The sequence below is a fragment of the Patagioenas fasciata genome, chromosome 6 (assembly GCF_037038585.1).
Source record: "Patagioenas fasciata isolate bPatFas1 chromosome 6, bPatFas1.hap1, whole genome shotgun sequence".
Taxonomy (NCBI): domain Eukaryota; kingdom Metazoa; phylum Chordata; class Aves; order Columbiformes; family Columbidae; genus Patagioenas; species Patagioenas fasciata.
Genome location: NC_092525.1, coordinates 15,510,419 through 15,533,746, shown reverse-complemented (window position 1 = coordinate 15,533,746; position 23,328 = coordinate 15,510,419). Strand labels below are relative to the sequence as shown.

At 41.0% G+C, this 23,328-nt stretch overlaps 1 protein-coding gene across 1 annotated transcript; it reads right to left on the bottom strand.

Annotated features, from left to right (window-relative positions):
• Positions 1-8,927: 8,927 nt before the first annotated feature.
• Positions 8,928-22,821, bottom strand: NUF2 (NUF2 component of NDC80 kinetochore complex). Its single transcript, XM_065842334.2, has 13 exons — positions 22,626-22,821; positions 21,456-21,530; positions 20,445-20,521; positions 19,722-19,783; positions 18,640-18,737; positions 17,964-18,037; positions 16,067-16,163; positions 15,059-15,121; positions 14,182-14,319; positions 13,097-13,237; positions 12,195-12,370; positions 10,303-10,438; positions 8,928-9,723 (listed from the first exon to the last, which is right to left on the bottom strand). Exons 1-13 carry the CDS (start codon positions 22,746-22,748, stop codon positions 9,574-9,576), a joined length of 1,410 nt encoding a protein of 469 aa, XP_065698406.2. The 5' UTR covers positions 22,749-22,821; the 3' UTR covers positions 8,928-9,573.
• Between the last annotated feature and the right edge of the window lie 507 nt (positions 22,822-23,328).

The following is a 23,328-nucleotide window of genomic DNA, read 5'->3' as shown; positions in this document are numbered from 1 at the left end:
GGGTTTTGGGGTTTTTTTGGTGGTTTGTTTTGGATTGTTTGGTTTGGTTTTGTTGCAAGGTTTGGTGGATTCTTTGCAGGTTTTTTTGTGTTTTTGTTTGTTATTTTATTAAGGAACAGAAAAAGGAGTCCAGAATTCAGATTATAGCAGTTTCTTCTGGAGCTGATCCTTGAAACTGTCATTGTCATTGACAGGGTTATTATTAAGTGTCTGTGCTTGTAAGAAGCACACTTTAAACTCTGCATGTCCTAACATTTTGGAAGTTTGAGGACTTCACTCTGGCCCTCCTTCCCCTCCCATAGTGGCTCCATGGAGATGTACCTGCAACTGGACATTTGGTGGTGCTGCAGCATTCACCTCCCTTCTTTCAATAGAATAAACCAAAGGACTGTCCTGGTTTTGTAAATTACACTGGCCCTCATTAAAAAGCTTTCTTGCAGTCCCGGTAAGGAGAAGTAGTCCCTTCGTAAGAAAACAGATCCAAGATACCAGTGAAAAATCACTTGGCCATCAACTGTAGGAAAGGAGCCATTTTCTGGTTTGGCTGGGTTATGCTTGTTTGTAGTTGTTTTATTTGGGGTTGTTTTGTTTGCTTGCTTTTTTTTGGGGGGGGGGTGGGGGGAGGAGTGAGATGTTGGTTTTGTTTGGTTTTGTTTTGTTTGTTTTTAGTTTCCCTTCCACATCTTTCATCACCCTCCACTACAAGCACATATTTTTGCTTACTCTGTTCCTTGTATGTTAACACACACTGCTTATTCCAAAACAAACAGGATTTCTAGCATTGAGAAGTGAAACCTCTCCCTTAGACATCACTAGAAGCAGCTTTCAGTACCAGCACCCACTGGAATTTGCTGCCAAAGTAGAATGAATCAGGTAGCAGGGAAGAGGAGCTAAGTGAAGATGAGGAAGAGGTATGAAACCCTCTACCCACAAAGGCTGTAGGAACACAGTGCATCCACAGGGCAGAAGAAAGCTCAGCTTTGCTGAGTTAAGAAGAGAAGCAGGTGGAGTTGAAGACCAAAGGACACATCCAGCAAGGTCCAAGGTTTTTTCTGGCAGGCTGAGTATTGAGCATCATAGCTTATGGTTAAGGTTTCCCTGGTATCAGCTTAACTCTCCCTTACTGTAAGTTAAGTTTGTTTTTCTTCCACTAGGACTTTCCACTGCTTATCCCACAGGTCATGATTTCCCAGTTCTTTCCCATTTTTGGCTTTTGAAATGCAGCGTGCAAAGCTGGATACATTCTGCTAGCCTAGACTTCACCCAGTACCACAGAATAGCCTTATCTCACTCCTGACCCCACAACTTGCACGTGACATTCCTATTAATACTCCCAGGAACAAGATTTCTTTTTGAAGGAGCATCACTCTGACTCACTTAGCTGTGATCCACTGTCAACCCAAATCCTTTCCTGCAGTACTGCCTGCCTAGGCAGTTGTTTCTCTTTTTTTTTTAATCAGATATTTCCTCCCTAAAATTAATGTTTGTTGTGAATTGCATCCTATTGATCTCTAACCATTCCTTCAATTTGCCTAGATCATTTTGAACTGTATCACCCAGTGCTGAGAGCTCACAGAAGGAAGAAACACCTCACTAAAAACATTTTGACAGTAAGCAAAGGGCAACTATTCTTTAAGAAAAGTCGAATCACACCCACTAGAAGAACCTGTTAAGCAAATTCAGTTTGTGCTGCTTTTACAGTGCTGTCCTCAGGGACAACACCAGCAACTGCAGTCCATAGGCATTGCCCCAACTACCCCATCACCCACCCAGCAGCTCTGCAGCCCAGAAGGAAGATTCCTCTTGGGTGATCCATGTTCAAAGGAAACAACCTCAGAGTGCTTTCTTGTGTCATCCAAGTCATCATAGCTTGATCCTTTCTATCTGGCAGTTCAAAAGTCTTTAGAATCCCAGTGACATAGACCTTTCCACACTTGAAGCACCACATACCAACCCCGACCAAACTCTGTTTTTGTTAATTTCAAACCATAGTGAAAATGCCAACACAGCAAACACTGACCAGCTGACACATCTCTACTGTTACAGGGCAGGACAGCTCAGATGGAGCTAACACGTGCTCTACAATATGTTCACGGCGGTTTTAAAACAGGAGATTACACTGATGCCCCATTCAGAAGATGTCAGACTGTGTTGGCACATGGTCACAATGTGTTGTTACATGGTAATTTTCCCCTCAGCCCAAATATCACCAGCCAACATTCTGGCCAGCCACTGCGTGGTAATCCCAGGCAGAAAGAAAATCCAAAATTCTTTCCCTATTAAATCTGTGTACAACATAAGACAGATTTATTTTCTTTCTTGCATTTCAGCTTTTTGCCTGGCTGCAAGGAAATAGGGGTTTAAGAAGAATATATTAAGAAAATGCTTTCTTAACACTAGCTGCAAATTCACCTGTCTCCTTGATGCTGATACATTTTCCTTCAAAAGTTTGCATCCTTTGACATCTTTGCAGTCCCTTCATGTTCCTGCTGCTGTTTCTCAGCAATAGATAAGAAAACTTCAAAACCTTGCTCTGCACTGGCAATAATGAGATTCAAAAGAAAAGATTTTTTTCCAATCTTTCTACATAAAAAAAGGCCTGAATCAGAGCCCAGCAGTGCACAAATATTACTCATGTCATTGACACTAAGAAAAGGGGAGCTGTGAATAAAAAATGTTAAAAATGAACACAAGGAGCATTGTTTGCATATCAGAAAAATTAATCTACATAGGGAAGTGTAAGAGCCTGCAATTCAGAAAGCAAAGAATTAGGACAGCCCAGCTGAGAATAATTTTCTAGCCAGTTAATTTAATTGCATAAATCATTCCTTTGTTAGCAATAAAGAGATATAATTAAAATGAGATTGCTTCTCATTTCTATTCTCTGGAAACTAAAGGAATTGATTTTGGGGAAAGCATTCTTCCAAATACCAGATCGGCAAATTACATTTACCTTTTTAGAAAGGCTAAATTATTTTGCACTAATATCATGGAGGGTTTAATTAATTATAGATCTGCCATATGATCTTAAAGAAATAATTTACTTAATGCCCACAGAACAGAAGTTTTTAAGTGTGCATATCCCTCTGATAGATGGTGTGCAGATTTTTACAAACAGGTCAGAAGTTGAACAGGTGGCTGTCAGGAGAAATATGAGAAAATATAATAAATGTTTAAAGATAGGGGACGGTTTGTTAAGAGATATTAAAGTACCATTTCCTATTTACTGGGACATACCTGGATTACTGTTCTTTGAACTCCTCTGAACTGATTTTCTTCTATATGTTGCAATGAAGGTTGTTTGCTATCCACAAATCTTCAGGGCTCAGTAATTGTTAAGAGGTTAATAACAGAGCAACAATTGGAGAAAAGAAATGTGAAGCCCACCTATTAATACAGAATATTGCAGGGGCTGGCCACCGTCAGGCCCTTAACAATGGTGTTAACACAACACATATAAATACAGAGGTCCCACAGCAGTGCCGCTGTCACACTGTACACATTTTGTAGGCTTTGCTTTCTCCTCACAAAGAATCACAGACCTTGGGAGATCACACAGGGTATTGAATTCCCTGTTCTTCACTTACAGCCAGAAAGCCAATAGGTCTCAAGCAGAAGAGATCAAAAAAAGCCCACACTACATGTAGACCGAACACCACAGCACTTCACCCAAAGTCCTAAGACCTGCAGTAAAAAACAGAGGCCATAACATGAAACAAAGCATCACCAACACTCCAGTTTTCACCAACACAAATACAGAAGAGTGTTCCTAGAAACAGATAAGTCTTCCCAAATCTTCATAATGCCCACAGCTCATACACCCTGCTAGAAAGGGGTAAAACAGTATCTATCATTGTCATCTGATGGGAACTCTGAAATTTAGTGATCGGTTTAGCACTGAGTTTGCAAGCAAGATGCACCAATTGATCACTCAAAATACCATTATGCTAAACAGGAAATACTAGAGGTCTATACTAACACCTTGTCTGTATCATGCCCAACTCCTATGGATTCTGGGGAAGATTAAAATTAAAAAAAAAAAAATCCCAGAAGCTTAGTTAATAAAGTTGGCAGGGAGGAAAGGGAGACTTTTCTGTATGTGAGGGATGACCAGGGGAAATACTCATAGAACTCATGGCATGAACAGGAACATAATTTCCTTCTAAACCTCTCCCCACTGGACTGAGTTTCCTTCTAGAGTAGTCTCCAGCTCTAAGATTCCTTCCATGGTCTTATCTAAGTGCCTTCACTAGGCAGATTGCCAGCTAGTTTCCAAATTTCATTCCTTTCAAGGTTACAAACTGTTCTATCCCAAAAGCAGTTAAAGGTATGTACATACAGCATCATTTCGGGGACCTGCCTTCTCTCATCATGCTCTCTTTGTAAACAGTTATCATGCAGGAGATCTCAGATATGGTGGTGACATCAGAGAAGGGGGAAAAAAAAACAAACAAAAGCACACAACCCAACTTTTCATCTTCCATTGACAGTCAAAGCAGCTGAAAAGCAGGAGGAATACAGAGAAGAGTTAAATGACCTGAACAGTTAAATCAGCTGCACTCAGCTTCTGCTGAAGCAGCCCCAGGCACTCTTCCTGGTCAGGCAAGCATCATCATCTCATGAACACACTGAGTTACAAACACCACACTGTCAAGAGGGGCAAGTTAGGCAAATGCCTTCTATATCCACTCCAGCCTTCCTTCTGCAAGAAAGGAAGAACAGACACTCCCTTCTACATTGCAGAAACCACTAGTAACTTCAAGGACTTCTGTCACGCTGCCCACTCTCTCAAATTGTCCTTTTTAATCAGGTGAAAACTGCCACCCTTCCACAAGAGGCTTCCTCTGCCATCAAGGATTCCCAAATCTGATGCTCTTCAAACAAAGGTACAAATTTAAGTCAGGGTGCTTTGATGAACTCTCCAAACATCCACAGAAAGTTTTCTACATATCTCAGACAAGTATTAAGCTGCGTTGTTTCTAAGGAAGACACATCCTTATGCAGTAAACCCTGCGGGCTATGGAACAGCTCAGCAACGTACCTGCCTGGCAACTCTGCTCTCGGTAACAGCATAGTCCATCCTCTTGGATCTGCAAGAAATAGGAGCTTCTCAAGAAGCCAGTAAACTTCTTCAGTACAGCCACTAAGTCATTCCTACACAGAGCCCATAACACACACACTGGCCCTGTCCCATCAGCTCTTCCTTTTCCACGTGCTTTGTACAGTGGGGGAACAGCACAGGGACAGCCTTGCCCCAGGAACATCATTCCCCATGCAGGCCACCACTGCATAATGACACACATCACTAGAGAGGATGCTGTGGAAGATGGCAGGTAAGCTGAAAAAGAAGGCGGCTTTGCATGCAAGAGTTAAATAGCAGATAGATTAGATCTCATCATTTGATATTTCCAGCAAAACTATTGTGTTGCTATGGAAACCTCAACATAACCCAGGTTTTCCCTCCTTTTGTTTGTTCCTTTTCTGCAAACACTGGCCTCTCCCAGTCCCCTCCGGTGACTTGCAACTCACAAAAACAATCCTTTTTCCAATGTCCACTTCTTTGCAAGTATATTTTTCAGTACATTGCCTTTCACAATATCACTGACACAACCTCCAAACTCCTCTTTTGCAATAAGTACCATATAATTTGCTACCCATCAGGAAACTCAGCTCCTAGGCATGTTGCTCTCTTTCTGCTCAGGCAAAAAGGGAGAAAAATCTTCATGGAAATAAAATTTCTCAGGCTTCACTCAGGGAGAAACCACATCTACAATCTCCCTAGAGTCAGCAAGGTGTGCCTCTAGTGATTGTGTTCTAGGGCTTGTAAGGACCTGTCTCACTCTAGGCATTGCAGGTGTTTACTCCCAAATTGCAACTGCTCCACCTGTGAACTTTCCATAGAGAAAAATGAGACCAAACCCAAAAAAGCAACCTAAAACCCCATGAAATTGACTCTGTATTTGCAGTAGGATCAGACAACCACATTGAAGCAAGGAACAAAGCAAGATCCTGTGGATTCTTCTGTGTCAGATGGCCCAGGCCACAGTGGTAACTATGTACATACAGCTTGAGGATGCGCACAGAATGAGAAACTTGTAGCACTACTACAAACTGGTGAAGAATCACATACAGGTGGTGACATTGGTGACACCCTGGAAGGGTCACTTGAACATACCTGTCACACTGCCCCTTTTAGATTGTCAGAGTTGTAAGGCAAAGACCATCAGGGACTGTTATATAATATATAGCAAAGTAAGCACCAAACCTGATTCTGGCCCATTGGTGCTACGAAAAACAAAAATGACACAAGGCGATACTGAATGAGAGGAACAAACCTGACCCAATCCCCATCAAATCACGCACATACACAAAATAAAACCTTGGTCTCTATTTTGCAAGACGTCAGTGCAGTTTTTAAGCACTGCTGCTGTGTTCTGCCCCTCTGCAGTCACCCTGCTCTTACTGGGCAATGCAATACACACCAGCAAGAGAGAACCCAAACCCTCTCGGGTTGAAGAAACAGAAGTATATTGCAGTAGCGCTGATACATACCTACCACTTATTTTGTGGCACTCACTGACATCAGGAAAGTCCACCATCATCAATATTTCGCAAACTTTGTCATACAAATTCTAGCACTAAAAATACCACAAATCGAGAGGTCCCTTGAATGCCACAGATCAACTAAGTGTAAAATGCTATGGAGTTTCATAGTGTCACATACGGTTCTGTCCCCATTTAGAAAGCCTCAAGCAACAGCCCATTCCCTTTTTAGCTTTGTAAAATGCAGGCAAAGAGAATCTAGATATTCAGCTCAAACTTTTCTTTGTTTTATTCCCAGGCATCTCTAGCCATTTATTTCACTCTGTCTGTACCTGGTCCATAAGCTTTGGAGACTTGGTGCCAGCTGAAGGCAGCTTCAGTGCCTGAGCAAGCTTTACAAAAGGTAAATGGGCTCTTCAAAGCTGAGACCCAATACCATATAATGCAATGTGATTTCATGGGCACTAGCAACCTCAAGATATCTTCATATTCCCCAGCTGGAAGACAACACCAAGAAGGACACAGCAGCTTTTTGAAGTTGTTTGGATGGTCTGCACACAAAGCTGACTATCAGTCATCTGAAATCTTTACAGTTAAAAAAGTTTTAACTTCTAATTTACCTGGTTCTGGCTAGTCCTAGAATATATGAATCTCAAGCTGCAAAGCTGCTATTCTAGGGTTGCAGATTCAGCAATTTTCCTTTGGCTTCCTCAAGCAAAGCTGTGACAGAAACAAAAACGTGAATTCATCACCACTCTGTGCCAAGAGCCCCACCAAGTGGGCAAACACACCTGCAGCTCCTCTTCCAGCTCATCCTACAACATCAGAACAGTACGAACTGCTGAAAAAACAAAGCTTGTGCACCTAACCCAGCCTTACTGTGGCCAAAGCCTAAGGGGACTTCTGAGACAGAGATCTGAAGATCTCCTTTCCAGCAAGACTTTTCATAAAAGGCAAAATAAGTGAAAAAAGCTTCCTTCACGAGGAAAGCAGCAGCAAGGCGTATGAGCAGGGAAGAGGCATCACATAGTCTCAAAGTTTTGTTCACGTTCATGTACCATGAAAAGCCATAATTTAAGTTGCTCACCCATTTCCCATCTCACCCATTACTATTTTTATTCCTTGCAGAGATACCCAAGCTGGTTTAAATTGGACCAAAGCCCTGTCCTCCCTCTGAGACAACATATCTTCACGGCAGGAGACACTTACCTTCCTTTTTAATAGTTTATGGCATGGAGTCTGTGCAAAGGAAGGATACGTACAAATAGCAGGAAGTTCAGGCTCTACTGTCTGTACATGTATTCTGGATATTCATAAGTCTGAGCTCATCAGAAGAGGTATTTCCATCTGTGTTCATGTATAGAACTCTCCCAGCTGCATACAATAACTGCTGATAAGCTCTGTGCCCTCTCCTCTACCCATTTCCCCACCCCCCTGGCCCCATACAGACTTTTAATTCTAAGCTAAAACTGTTCAGCACTAAGGAAGGGGGCTTGGGAACAGGCTATGGACAAGCTGATAGTCAATCCATCTTAAGCTTCCTGCTCCTGGAAAGGGACCTTCTGAGTGGCAGCCTACATTCACACCAACCGTTAGTTGGTCTAAGCTACTGCCTGATCTATGTGGGTTCCCTAAAGAAAAGCTCTAAGACCCAGATCATACTGAATCAAAGCACAAAGCAAGTGCCTCAGCTCTGCTCTGTATTGATCTGAATTGGCAGATACCTGGTTACTCAAGCAGAGGCATAAAGCCAAGTTTACAGGATATTTATATGGAGTTGGAGTAGATGTTATGTCTTCCACAGAAGTTTTCATACTCCAATCAGGGCTACATTCTGCCCGATTTCCTAAAGATCACCTAACTTAACTGCAGCCCAAGCAGCACAATGCAAATTTGGTACAAGCTTTGTGTAGCACATAAAACACTGAAGTACATAAAAAAAAAAAAAGTCAAATGCATATAAACAGTGGTATGCCAAACTGCAGAGCAGCTACTGACATTCAATTATTCTCAAAGGTAGACCACAGGGAAGGTTGTGAAGGTCTCATTCCACGTCTCTTGTATCAGCTTAATGATAGGTGTCCATCTATAATTTGCTTATTTCACACCAGTGTCTGAAAACAAAGGAGTTCTACAGTTTTGTTTGATTTAGGCCCTGACAGATGACTCTAGGCATTCAGACAGAAATGCTAACAGAAAAGACCAAACATGAAAATTTTGAATAACAGTGCCCTCTTGAGGGAAATTGAGCTGTATCACCTTAGCAAAGCCACCCTCCCTTCACTGCTATTCAGCTTACACTGAAACTCCCCCCACTGCCTTGCCATCAGTTCAAGACCAGTAGTTGTTCTCGAAAAGCAGCAGTAGATTTTTCCAAGAAATCATTTCTCTCTAGATAAAATACAGCTTTATTTATAGGTATTTTAGCTACAAACAAATCGGCCATTCTGAAGACAAAATCATACTGGAAATACAGAAACCTGACACTGGAAATCGTAAGTTTTGCTTCTTCATGAATTGCAGTCTTTTATTTTACCCAACAGCTGGTGTTGCAAAACCCAAGAGGAGGAACCAGAACATAGCATTTTCATTGTCCTGCAAATTCCTAATCACTGGGATAAGCAAGCATGATCTCTTTAGAGAAAGTATCTTAATATTCATAAGCAGTTACCTGAAGGACAGTAAGTTTATCCCATCAAAATCACATGCTGGCTGGAGTAATTCCTTCTAATATCTATGTGAAGCTTTTGAGAATATCTTTCCCAATAGCTGCTGTAACATCCAGGCTGCGGAACACAACATCCAACCTGTCGTTATGAGAAAGTAGATATGACTGTTCTACTTATACAATACCAACTCAAAGGAGTTTACTTTGAATGTGTACAACACCACAAAAAGAGAAAGATAACTGCTCTGATAATTTTTGGGTTGTTGGTTAAAGAAGGAATGCTTGGCTTCTTGTATCTTGTCAAGCTGGGATATAGGCTGGACTGACATGAGAATACAAGTGGAATACAAGCGAAAACAGGTCTAAGAACTACTTCCAGAAGTCTGAAGTCCAAGCAGCCCCTTCTTCAGTTCAGCAATTTTTTCTTCTCTTGAGGTTGCATAACTTTCTGCTGTCTTAATGAGAGATTCATGAAACTTCTCCAACCCAGCCTTCAGATTTCGGGATATTTCCTAGAAAGAGAAGATAAAAGGGGGGAACAAAAAAACAAAACAAAACATCCATCAGCAAAGTTAACATTTCTGCTTCATAAGGATTTAAATGAGAGCAGTCTGGTGGTCTCAAGTGACTTCAAAGGTAACTCATCCCTGGCTTAAGAAGCAGCATTCACAGAGCACAGGAAAGTTACAAAACATCAGAAGAGCAGCCACATGTAAAAATCCCAATGTTACGATTCTGTTGTAACTCTAGAGGTGACAATACTAAGATTGTCAAAACCAAAACAAAACACCCCTAGTTCAGTATTCACACTACTATATGTTAACCTGTGTCCAGAATCTTTTCCCTCAGGTCTGCAAACCCCATTTCTCCTGTGGGCCACCTATGGCCTGCAAAGATGAACACAAGCCTGAGCACAAACCCAGTTACACCACAAGCAGGACATGCTCTCCCTCCCACTATCCACCCAAACCACCACCTGTACAGGCTATGTCTTTAGGGCAAATGTTCCTTTATCTACACAGTCCAAGTTAAAAATCAGTTTTGAGAATAACAAGCAAAACTCCTTCAGGAAAAAAACAAAAACAGCTCACCTTGGCTTTCATTTCTTCTTTTTCAGCATTCTCCTTCAACTGCTGAATTTTGAATCTTGTATGTTGTTTTTCCTTTTCAATAGCTGTCACTTTATCACAGACAGCACCCCTCTTCTCCTGCAGTTTGTCGCAATATCTAAAAGTGGGAGAAAAAAGTTAGTACTGAGACATGACTAATCCCAGATTAAACTTAACCCCACCACAAGCAAAGTTTTCATTTTATAAGAATGAAACTAGCAGCTTCTAGAAGCCATGCTGTATAGCGTTTACTTGCTTGGAAACTTGTCCCATTTTTAAACCATAACTTAGGTACAAGAAGTGAAATTCAAAGTGAAGTTAGAGGACTATGTTGAAGATCCTCAGCTGCTGCCAATCACGGCAACTCTGTGACATCTGGACACTGCATTTTCCTGCTTTTGTGTAACGTAGTACAGGTGTCAGTGAAGAGCCCAGCCTAAAGGCCAGCTACTGGACCATGTTAAAAGCACTCTGTTTCAGCATAATTGGAAGCTACACATTTTCCTTAGCCTCAGATCCCTTCCCACCACTCCTAGACACCTATGTATGTTATCTGCAACTTCCAAGCCATCATTTCACTGTATACCAAATAAAGACCAAATAGTATTTCCCCAGCTTGCAGGTAAATTCAGATCACTCCAGCTGTTAGCTGCCATATAATCAAACGAAACAGGAGATTTACTCTGATTTCAAGTGCAAAAGCACCTACCAGCTTATAGTAAGCATTTGTACAATAATTACAGTTGGAACTGTAGCAGTTGCCTTCTCTAAAGAATGGCTGAAATCACTCATACCTTAGAGCCTTCTTACATCTTCCTATTCAAGGGAAGAGTCAGGACATATTCTCTTATTCATTGGCAAAAACTGCTTTTTCAACTCAAGGCTACCTCCCATACCCTCTTTCTTATCAAAGCATCTAATTGCATCACTCAAGGGCAATATCCAACACATTAAAAACATAAATCAGCAACTTCACATAAAGGGCATTACATTATATTATTTTCATTCATTATTTGGAAGGAAAAGTAACTTTAATCTCATTTAGCTGGTACAATACACTAAATGAGGAGCAAAGGAAGCCTGGAAATCTCACTGCCATTCTACACACCACATGAGCCTTTCAGCATGACTAAATCGTAGTTGAATCTCTTAGCTATATGGAAAAAGCTCTCTTCCATCATAGTTAATCTACCCAGCTAGTAATTTTCCATATTCCCTTTCCTATCCATGTAGCAAAAAAAAAAAAAAAAAAAGCTTTCTCTGTAAGAGTTCAGCACTTCTAATCTCACAGTGAAGCCATGACCCTACAACACTGCAGTTTGCTGCTGCAGAAGCAACTGCTGTGCTGTAAACACTGCCTTGCCACTTGCCTTTAGCATATGGTAGGAAGGAAGATGGGCTAAGAGGCTTTGATCAAATGACACTTTTCCTTTTGTTTTAGAAGCATCATGTCAGGATAATACTCCTCCGAGATACGAGCCCCATTTCCCCATGGGTCTCAAACATCTTTGATAACGAGCAAAAGTGGCAAGGGAAATTATGAAAAATTCATGAAAGGCAAATGGGGCTTTGTTGAAGTCTGATAAGTTGGAAAATTATCCCAATGTGACATTCTCTTTAAGAAGATAAAAGAATCAAGAATAAGCATTATAAATTAAATTAGTGCGCCAATAAAAGAATTGCTGTCAAGTCATATTGCAATTATTGATTTGAGACCCTAAGTCCCTGCCTGCAGCACTACTGGTCTTCATGCAGAGCTATCCCACATCACTCATTTTCTTCTTATTGCTAAGCTAGGTGTTTGTTCCAGACAAGAATTTTGGTAGCACATAAAGACAAAGTAGTATCAGGCAGCAGTGTCAACACATCCATACTCAAATACAGTGTGCTTATATTGCTCAACTTCTTCACGCTTCTTTTCTCTCCTGATTTCAAGTGTAGACAGCTTCTCATGTTTTGCAGTGACCAGTCTCTTTAAGGACATTTCATCTGTCTTTGCCTTTTTCAGTTCTATATGAGCATTCTCAAGCTGGTCCTCCAGATTTCTGACCTAGAGAACATAAGGATTGAAATTAATTAAATGAGAGAAAGATAATGGAAACAGCACACCCTGTTAGTTTACTGAGATTAGAACTAGCTTCCTGCTTTTTGAAGATCTGATTGCTAACTAATTCTCCCAGTTAAATCCCAGTTCCCTAGTCTTTATCCAATTCTAAATACATCCAAGTTAACAAGATCCCATGACTCTGAATTGTTTTCAGAAGTTACTATGAATTCTGCTACAGCTCTTAGCCAAGGGCGATTTGAACACGTGCTATACAAATACCCCAAAAGACCACATACTATTTTTGAAATGCTTCTAAAAATTGCGTTCTCCCAAAACTAAGTAGCAAATAGCAAAGTATTGTGTTGCAACAAACCTTGCACCAGGGAAAGGCTGGTTTAGTAACATTAATAAAATTAAGGCATTTAACATAATTCTTCTTCAAGTATTTATTTTTTTCCCTTAGTTTCTGTGGAAGAAACTGGATCCCTTCTTCCATCATTTCCTACCAACAAGCCCAAGACAGCTCAAACTATTTTAGGTCATGTTTCTATGGTAACTAAGGCTTTGACCATTAGAAGTGGTCAACAGTACATTAGCTAGTGTCATGCAGCAAAGTAGCACCTTATGTTACCGATGTGTTAAAGAATGAGATTTTGAAGTTATCCAAATTCTTTATTTTTGGAGAAGAGGGGAGGTAGAAACTTTCACAATACAGATGATAATACAAACCTCTGCTAAGACATTGGCCAGTCTCTCCACATTTGCTCCTTGTCTTTCCATCTTCTTTTGATATAACTGCACCTCTTGTTGGCATGATGGCAAAACCTCAACTAGGTCTCTATAAACTTCATATTTCTCAATAACTTCTTGCTTTAAAGAGAAAAGACTTAATAAACCAGCTTTGGAGTTCAGCATTTATTTTGTGTATAATTAATACATATTGACTTTTTTACCCATTCCCTCTATTAAGTAGTTAGTGAAATGAGACCTTCAATTTGTTAAAAAAAAAAAAAAACACACACACACTTGGAAAGCACAGGAAAAGTAATATGCAATTGTTTTACTCTGAACTAACTGGCTTGTTACAATAGCTTTCAGGAAAGAAAAAACTGTACAGTGAAGAAATTATACACTGGAAGTTATGCAAAGCATTATAAAAACAGATGCCTGGAACTACAGTAATAAAGCTCACACCTTTGGAACAAAAATACACAGGGAGACAAAGCTAGACAAGTTTCACTGATGTATGCGCAATCGTGAACTATAAACATTGAAAGACTGGACATTACTATAAAAAAAAATAAGCTAGGAAGAGAACTCAGCGTTCCACATGCTAGTGGAGACAGCCACCAATTCCAGAAATAAGGAATGATAAGAGAAACACTATGTAGTACGTGTTCTAAATCCAAGGACATTTGTGAACTGCCAAAATATTGTCATCTCTTGAAAGATAACAGTCAGACAGGTAGAGCATAGATTCAAGAGTTCTACATCTAGTTTCACAAAAATAGTTACTCATGCAGGACAAAGCAGTGGTGACTGCAATCCTCATTAAAAAAAAAAAAAAAAACAAAAAACACACAACAACAACACACACACCCCCCAAAAAAGCCACAAACAAAAACAAAAAACCACCTACAACCAATCCTCAGTTTTCTCTGAAGTTGTGATTTCCTTTCACACTAACTACTGTTTGTTGATTTTAGACTGGAAGTATAAGTCATTCAAGAAACAGTTCCAGATGATGACAGTTCAGTAAAACATGTGCTTTTTATAACAGAATACTTCCTTGTGTGGACCAAGGAAAACCTCACCTTGGATTTCTTGAGTTTTTTAACAGTCTCTTTCATCAGTTCTTTGTAATTTTTCAGTTCCTCTGGACTCTCCACTATTTTTGATTTCAACTGCTCTTGTTCTTCTTTCAAAGTAGCCATCGTCACTTTAAGCTCATTCTAGTTAACAAGATAAACACACTTTCATTATTAACAATTAGGTGAACAAAGGAATTGTGAGGGATGGTTTGCCTGGATCTTTTGGTTAGACAAGTTCTTTTCTCCAAGTCATTCCTCATTAGAAAGTTTGTTCTAAAAATAAATTCCTCCAAATAGCACTAACATTCCCAATCAAATCAGTTAACAGTCCTTTTTTTATCCCTGAGCATGCTTATGGGTGTGCAACACTAAGTCACAAGAACAGCAATTAACTAGTACTCCACAAAATACCTGCTAATTAGTGTGTATTACTTCAGAACCCCTCACTGAGGGCAACCCAGGCAGTCACTGCAAGGTTTCAGAGCCAGATATATCAGCCTAGGAGAACAGTAACAAGCTTCCTGTGCAACTTCTCAAAAATCTCCTGTTTTGTCCCCACCAGGTAGATCAGCGGCTGCCTCATTAGCCATTCTATGCACCCAAGGTAAGCCTGCAGCTTCTCAGAAGTCCAGATTGGCTTCCTAAACACAGACAGAGCTTTACATTGCAAAGGTGTGTATTCAAAGTTAACAATAAAACAAGCTACTGCAGTAAAGTTGCCATGGGAAGAAAAAAAAAATGAAGCCAAATCGGTTAAAAACACCCTAATAATCACCACTTGAACGTCACCTAGCTCCAAGAATAATTTCATCCTAGAGAGAGAGACAATCTCTTAGTTGATCTGAGATGCAAGCTACAGTTTACACAGAGGTGTATTTACCAGCTTTCGGGTCCTCTCTGCAATATCTGTCTTCTTTTGCGAAATCACTTCTTGCAAAGCTGTCTAAAAAACAAGCAACAAACTTTAAATAAGCATCTCTACAACCACTACCTCCTTTACCCTTCTATCACAGATTTGTCTACAAGAGAAATCTTAAGTGTGGTTTCCTTGGAGTGCCATAAGCAGCAGACAAAACTGCAACCTGTAAAATTTAAAAGACCAGTAAGGAGAGAATTGTCACAAAAGCCACTGGGATCACTAGGGATACAGCCAGCAATAGGTAACTAGGAACAGGGATAAGAGATGGATTGCCTCTATTCTTACTGACCCTGGCACTGTTACACACACAACATCCTCCACCAGAAGCACTGCTCTCGAGAAAAAAACAAAGTTAATACAAGATCCCAAATAACAGATCAAACACATGGTTAATAATATTAATAGTAGAGACAGGATTTAACATAAGAAAAAAAACTACATATTTTGTTTGTTTTCTTTTCCAAAAGAGCTGAAAACATTACCTATGAGATCTTAGAGGCAAGTTGCCATTGCTAATAAGTTATCCCTGCAATCAACACTAATATTTTTGCCAGGCATTCCCTCAGGTGACCCTTCTTAGGCCTCCTTTCCTGCCATGGCTCATACCTCCAATTCCAATTCTTCAAATTCAGGTGGAAAACAAAGAAATTCAGCAGGAAAACATACACAACACACTTCTGAACAGTAACACAGGTATCACCCAAGTCATTGCAGTAATGCATATCAAAAAGAGTATATTACAGCTTTGTATTCCCTGATTTCAAGTATGTTTCACAGTCCTTACAGTGAAATGAAGAGTTGGTGCTATTGATTAGACAAGACATTGTATTGTGATGACCTTCAGTTTATATCAGAAAAATCTCCTTTATCCTTTGTAGAAATAGGAGGGGAACAAAATCAACAGGAATAAGGAAACCTATGATCAGAAGCCACAGTAGCATTTCAGAGAAATACATAACAAGATCATACTTGCTTCCGACGATAGTCTTGTCTTAGTAGTTGCTCCAGCTCTCTAATATCTTCTGTCAGTTGCTTGACCTCTGCTTGATGTTCAACTGGAATGGTGCTAAGCAAAAAATAAAGATATTGGACAGTTTCAGCATTATTATAGTCCGGTCAGAGTACAGTAGATAAAACAATCATTCTCTCTAAAGAGTTTACAACCAGTAACTTCAATAAATAGGGCAAGACAGTCTCAATCAATAGACCCTATTCTCTTTTGCTTGTAGGATTTCATAGTTAAAGAATAATCTAAAGAGCTATTTTGGCAAGAAGTGGTACAAGCAAAAACAAAGGACTAAATTTAAAGATAGTGCTAAGCAAAGCACAAAAGAACAATACTTCTACCAATTTTTGTTGTGATTTTCATTTATGATATTCGCATAGTATTACTTGCCATAGAAACAACTTGTATGAGGGTAAACTTATAGGTAGCTAGAGAAGCTCCTGTCTAGCACATATCAAGAGCAGCTATCAAAGAAAATAAAATATTTTGGAAGCTAGCCATCTCTGCATCCTATTATCCACAAGCAAAAGCAAAACTTAATAGTGCAAAGACACAGGACTAAACATCCTGAAACAGAGAATGGGGCAAACATGCCAAATAACTAAGAAAGCCAACTTCACCCATCTATTAACTTAAAGATAGGCTTCTTATAGCTATGATAGAGATAAAGACATACCACTAAAAACTAACTATAACAGCAAAAGGTTTCATCATAGTCCCCAACATACAAAATACAGTATCGTCTCAAAGCACCCACACACCCCCAAAGTCACATTTTTATTTTCTGCCAGCAACTCTTCTAGCCTAATGCCAGTAGCACTACTTCTATAACTGAGTGCAACTCAACAGCAACACATCTATATTTTCTGGCTTATTCCCTGGGGAGGCTCATTCCTCAGGGGGGCTAACCAGCAAAGTAGTCAGAAAAGGGCCAAAGGAGAAGTCAAGTCAGCTCAAATTAAAAGTTCCTATAGTAGTTATCAAACAATTCTGTCTGATAACACAGCTCAACTACTCAGTTCCTGTTTAGACACCCCATATAGAATCAGAATCATTTAGTTTTGAAGAGACCCTTAAGTTCAAGTCCAACCATTAAGCTAACGCTACCAAGTTCACCACTAAACCATGTCCCTAAGAACTGCATCTACACGTCTTTTAAACACCTCCAGGGATGGTGATGCCACCACTGCCCTGGGCAGCCTGTTCCAATCCTGAACAACCCTTTCCGGGTAGAAATTGTTCTCAATATCAAATCTAAATCTGGCACAACCTGAGACTATTTCCTCTCATCCTATCAGTCGTTATTTAGGAGAAGAGCCCAACCCCTCCAGCTCCAACCTCCTTCCAGGCAGTTGCAGAGAGCAATAAGGTCTCCCCTCAGCCTCCTGTTCTCCAGGCTGAACTCCCCCAGGTCCCTCAGCCACTTCCCAGCACACTTGTGCTCCAGCCCCTTCTCTGAACTCATTCCAGCACCTCAAGGACTTTCCTGTAGCGAGAAGCTCAAAACTGAACTACAATTTGAGATGCAACCTCACCATTGCCCTGGTCCTGCTGGCCACACCAGTGCTGATACAAGCCAGGATGATGGTGGTGTTCTTGGCCACCTGGGCACACTGCTGGCTCACATTCAGCTTCTGTTGACAAGCCCCCCTAGGTGCTTTTGCACCAGGCAGCTTTCCAGCCACTCTTCCCCAAACCTGTAGCATTGCATGGGGCTGTTATGACTCAAGTGCAGCATCCAGCATTTAGTGTTGTTGAATCTCACAGAACTGATCTCAGCCTGCCCAGATCATGTGCACTGAAGAGGAACAACAGCCAAGTCAAGTGGTGCATCTCACAGTGCTTACTCCTCATACTCACTTCAGTTTCTCCAGTTTCATTGCTGCCTCCTGATTTGCAGCCTCCAGTTGTTGGCGTTTCTCCATAGCCAGTTTCTGCAAATTAATATTTCAATTTTTTTTTTTTTTATTTTAAAGGAATATGGTTTCTTTCTGGGCTTCTATTAGAATCCTGCTCATCATTATTTCACATGAAATGCACCATCTCTAACCTACTTAGATATTCAGAAGAGAAGTCACCTGCAATTCCCACTTCAGTCCACTGACTTACATTTATCTTTTCTCCAAATGATGTGATGTGTGAAACCTTTGCTTACCAGGCTAAACTATCAAATAAGTTACTGGAAAAAAAATTCAGATAATAGCCCAAGTAATAACTTGGCCATGGTCATACAGAAACCTTGACAATATTGACAAACTCATCCACTCTTCTAAACTGACATGTTTCCTCAAGGGCTTTGCCAAGGTTTTTGTTAAACCATTTACAATAGCTGTGCAAGCTTATTACGTGTAATACAGCTGTACCAGTTTTACATAATATTAAACTACTACTTTTGTGTATTACTTGGCAACATTGAAGATTCGAACGCCATATTTAAGCATATGGCTAAAAACCCACAACCTTTATGTTCCCAGTTCCAGGTTAATATTAATTATCCTTAAGTAGGTATCTGGAGTAACATGGCACCCAATCTTACATAGTTCTGCTGTAACTCCAAGTAAGCCTCACGTCGGAATTCTCTGAAATTCACAAAGTTGAGAATGCCACTCAAAAAGCGAGCTGTCCTCTTTGTTTCTGAAATAGGAATTAGAAGCCATCAGTATTCTGGTTTCCACATGCATTGCCATTGCTTAGAAAAAGTTGGGCAAAACATAATTCCAAGAAGAGACAGAAATTACAAAACAGAGTCCAAATGAGTTCTTCCCCTACTTGCCTCACTAAGATTTCACTGTCTACACAAAAACTAGCACCAAGTTACGAATCTCCAATGTCTTAGCAGTTCTATGCAATTCCACAAATGAAAATGTCATCTAAGATAAAGACTATCAACATACAGCCTCCCATTAAAACAAAAGTCAGGGAGAAAGTGTATCGATCTTCAACTACAGGTCTGAAGACAGAGCCTCACTGTAACTATCAGGCTAACTGAAGACAGCAGTTTGAACTGCAGGGACTTTTTTGCAATATTGCAAGCAAACTTTGTGGAAGATGATTACAAAGGCTTTGAATGTCTGAGACAAGGCAGAGGCAGAAGAGGTCTTCAGAACAGCCTTTACTAAGCTGTTTTTACTGTACCAGAATCACCAGTCCTAGATATCAAAAATGGTGAAGGAAAAGTTAAATTGCTTCCCACACAGGCACCAGCATAAGAAATACCTACAGCATGCCAGAGCTGTCAGGATAATTTTCATTACCACCTATTCTTATACTATTTCAAGTATGTCACAGTCTGCTCTCCAGACCAGCTGTTCAACAGACTCATCGCATGCAGAGTCCCCTCAGTTATTTAACTGGATTAGCCTATGTAAGGAATAAGGAGGAGGACTGCTCATTAGAACCAGTTTGTCCAAGGGCCACAGCAAGGGTCACAGTAGTAGCTGTGTATGGCAATATAGCACAAGAATGGTGAGGAGGTTGGTTAAATGGCTCTTCTTGCGACATGCCTGCACACACAAGCTGGAAGCCAGGGACAATCCCCCACCAAACAGAAAAAGCACCTGGATATCAAGAGACACTCACCACCCCAGGAAACACAAGGATTAAAATGCATTTTCTTACTTGGGTTTAAGATATCATCAATTCGAAAATCAGTAATCTGGCACACTGAAAGTAAGCGCTGCCTGCAAAGAAAACAAAATAAAACCTTATCTGCAGGGACCATTACTCAGTTTTTGTGCTATTTCCATTTACTAAAAAACAGAACCTGTCCCAGAGCATATGTACAGCAAGCACATAACAGTAAGTCTCAGGAGAACAACACAGTAGGACTCTACACATAGATCAGCATTAAAAATGTGTATTCTTACAGCATCTCAAAGAGATTTCTATAGACAAATTACTTGCCTGTGTAACAACTTTTCAGCTTAATTAGGGAATACCTACACTTAACTGTTAGTCTTTTCTCCCCTTGTAACTGAAACAAAGCTTGAAGTCACTCACCCCATTCCAACAGAGATATCTACACAGAATTCAGACAGCAAATTTACACAACAGGTACTTAAAATCCCTCTTCTAGGTATAATGATGACCCTCTAGACATTGAGAGTATAGATGCACACTCCATCTTGGTGAGGCTGGATTATTTAGGCAACACATTCATTTTCACAAGATGGCTGGCTGCTGAGAATTTTACTCTACTAAGCATTGCTGTCCCTTGTTCATATGCAAATTCCACCTTGCTCAGAACCAACAAGCAGTACAACCACAACACCAAAAATGCACAGAGCCCTGCTACTTCTCGTAAATCATAGCAATTGAAGAGATGCAGCATCTTCTACTTACATGTGAACATACAAATTACAAACAGGTAGAAAGCCTTCAAATAACTGTGGATACGTTATCTCAGTGTTGACGGGCATCTAAACAGTAAAGAGATTAAATGCATAAGTAGAGAAGACTTAAAAATACATGCATTTATGTCCACAACATAAGATACTTCAAGTACATTAAACACACTGAGGATTATCTCTCCATCCACAGGGAACACATGCTTGAGGCTGAAGAATGCCATCAAGTTAACCAGTAGACTATTTTAAGTGTCAGGCTTGGCTGGTCAAAATATAAAAAGACAATAATAACCAAAAGCAGCAACATGAGAGACTCAGGAATTCAGTCTAAACTCTTTTTTGATTTGTTCAAAACTGGTACCTAAGGACAGACTTTCCATTACACACCTAACAGGAAGCAGCTCTTTCTTTAACCACCCAAAAATTCCCACATAACTGTTTTACAAAGTTGTAAGGAGAAGGTAGTGGTATACTGTCACTTTTTCTTATATTTTAAATCTCATAATGCAGTATCCCAGCCAATGTAATTACCTGTAAAGAACTGAGTTACTTTGTGCACATATGAACTTCACTTTCAGTTTATCCAAAAATTGCATGAGGAAATACTACTTATTCTCACTTTCAGGAATTGGTTCTTGTCTAACAGACACAGGAGTTAAGTATCAGTTAACCTCCAGCTGCATTTCTCCTTATTTTCCTCTCAGATAGTAGAGAAGTATAAATGATCAAACCTTAAAAGCAGCATTTACTTTCCTTTTACATGAGTCTAACATCTAAGCAGAGACCCTGCCCCAGCCATGACCAAAGACACATACAGCATCTCACAAGTTTTTTGCAATATAGGCAGAATTTCTGAGCTCCCATTTGTGCAATTACAACATGCGAAACAGTAAGCTACTTGCCATTTGCTAGGGCGAAGGCAAGAGAGAGATACTTCAACATTTAATTTGTTAAGTGCAATGTTTTTTCCTTTCAGATTTCATTATACCTGCCACTACAGACTTACCATGTAGAAATCCTCCAAGCTGATTCCATACACCTTCTGCAGGATTCTCATGTAAATCATGCGTAAAACATCAGGCTGCAAGAAGAAAGGGCATGAATCAGTATTCCATATGATTCATTGTCCACAGCTCTCAGACTAGGCCATAAAAGTAGTTCTGCCTTTAACACATGAAAACTAATTTCACCGAGCCACCAAGACGAATAAGTTTTTCTTTGCAATAGTTGGCAGTTGAAGCATTACTGTCACATAATACAATCATAAGAGATGGCAATCAGCTCAGACAACTACAGCCCCTCATTGTTTTCCATTATCTTGCTGCTCACTGAGCAGTTTTCAAAGCAAGTGACACCAAAATAAGAAAAAGTCACAGGAGTTATAACCCCATAGCAAAGTATGCCCTTCATGTCGTCATTAAAACAGACAGGAAAAAACATCTACAAGCCAAACAGTTATTCATTTATAACACTAATGCACCATCAGTACAAACCAATCTTCTTAAAAATGATCACTCCATGGTTCCCTAAACAGACCGGGCCAGCTCGGTCCTCCAGCAGGGACAAACACAGAGCACAAGGAAACAAACCGAAACATCCATTCAACTCTAAAGCCACTGCTCTTTTGACAAGGACACCGCAAGACTACCTTAGAACTAACGGCCAGATCATCAGAAGAACGAAAAGGGGAGGAGGGATGCTTTTCACAGGACTGGTTTAAGGGCATTAGTAAATGCTTACTCAGTTTACAACGAAGCTATCGAGACTATAAGCCTATGCCGAACACAGTGGCTTATACCACGGGACTGAAATAGACAGACCTTGTAATTTCATGTTTGTTCGTTTACGAACCCACCTCCTTGTTGGTGAGCCTTGAGCAGTCTGCTCGCAAGCTGAAGAGGTGAAAAGCGCTAGGTTTAGTCCTTGAGCTCTTAAAAGACCGATCTGCCACACCGGGAAAACTTCTCAGTTTACCGAGAAGGCGCTGGTGTCTGTCACGCACCGCGCAAGCCGGTGGGCGAGCAGCCAAGGAACAAAGCGACGTGCAAGGAAACCTCTGGTGCCACGGCACAGAGACAAAGCTCTTCCCCCCACAAAAAAGGGTTAGGAGCCGCCCAAGCGCAGCGGGGCTCCCCCCGCTCCGCCAGCGCTGGCCGCGGCCCCCGTCCTGGCGTACCTTGGGGTTGTCGAACACATCCTCCTTGACCAGGTTGCGGGCCTCGGAGCCCGCCAGGATGTGGCTGCGCAGGTAGCTGATGATGTCCTCGGGGCTGTAGCGGGGGAAGGTGAACGCCTCCATCCCGGCACCGAGCAACAACCCGCCGCGCGCTCCCAACCGCCACCTCAACCGCGCGCAGCTTGAAAATGGCGGGCGCCCCCTCCGGCCCCGCCCCGTCTCTCGCGCCGGCCCGCCGGTGGCCTATCGGCAGCCGCGCCGGTGGGGAAAAGGGCGGGGCTTGCTGAGGCTCCGCCCCGCCCCGGCGCGCGGCCGCCCTGGACCGTTAGGGGCGTGTGTCGGGGGTGATTTTAGCGCTGTGCCCGCTGCAGAACAGCGTTCGGATTTCTTAAACACAAGCGCGACTTCAAAAAGTTCGGTGGCGGGTTCACTCTGTTATTTACCGCATGGGGGAAATATGCCAAGCCGAATGCTGCTGACCTTCTCTGCAGGTGCCTGTACCCGTTCACAAAGCAAACTGTAGGAAACAATTATTTGTAAACATAATAGGTTCAGGCAGGATCTCTCAGCAAAGCAATTTTTTTTAATAACGATATTGCAACACCGGGTGTTCTATCTAAAGGTAGGCACACGTAATAGTGCAAAAAGCCCCTGCTTATATCCCCTCAAAATCCCAGCCGCAATTCCCTCCTCTGTTCCCCAT

Excerpts from the sequence above, each read along its gene's own strand:
- NUF2 (XM_065842334.2), bottom strand. The coding sequence starts at position 22,748 with ATGGAGGCGTTCACCTTCCCCCGCTACAGCCCCGAGGACATCATCAGC. Across the intron at positions 19,784-20,444 it reads TGTAATTTGTATGTTCACAT|GCAGCGCTTACTTTCAGTGT; the intron begins GTAAGTAGAAGA and ends TTTTCTTTGCAG. Across the intron at positions 10,439-12,194 it reads TATAAGCACACTGTATTTGA|ATATTGCGACAAACTGCAGG; the intron begins GTATGGATGTGT and ends TCCCACTTTTAG.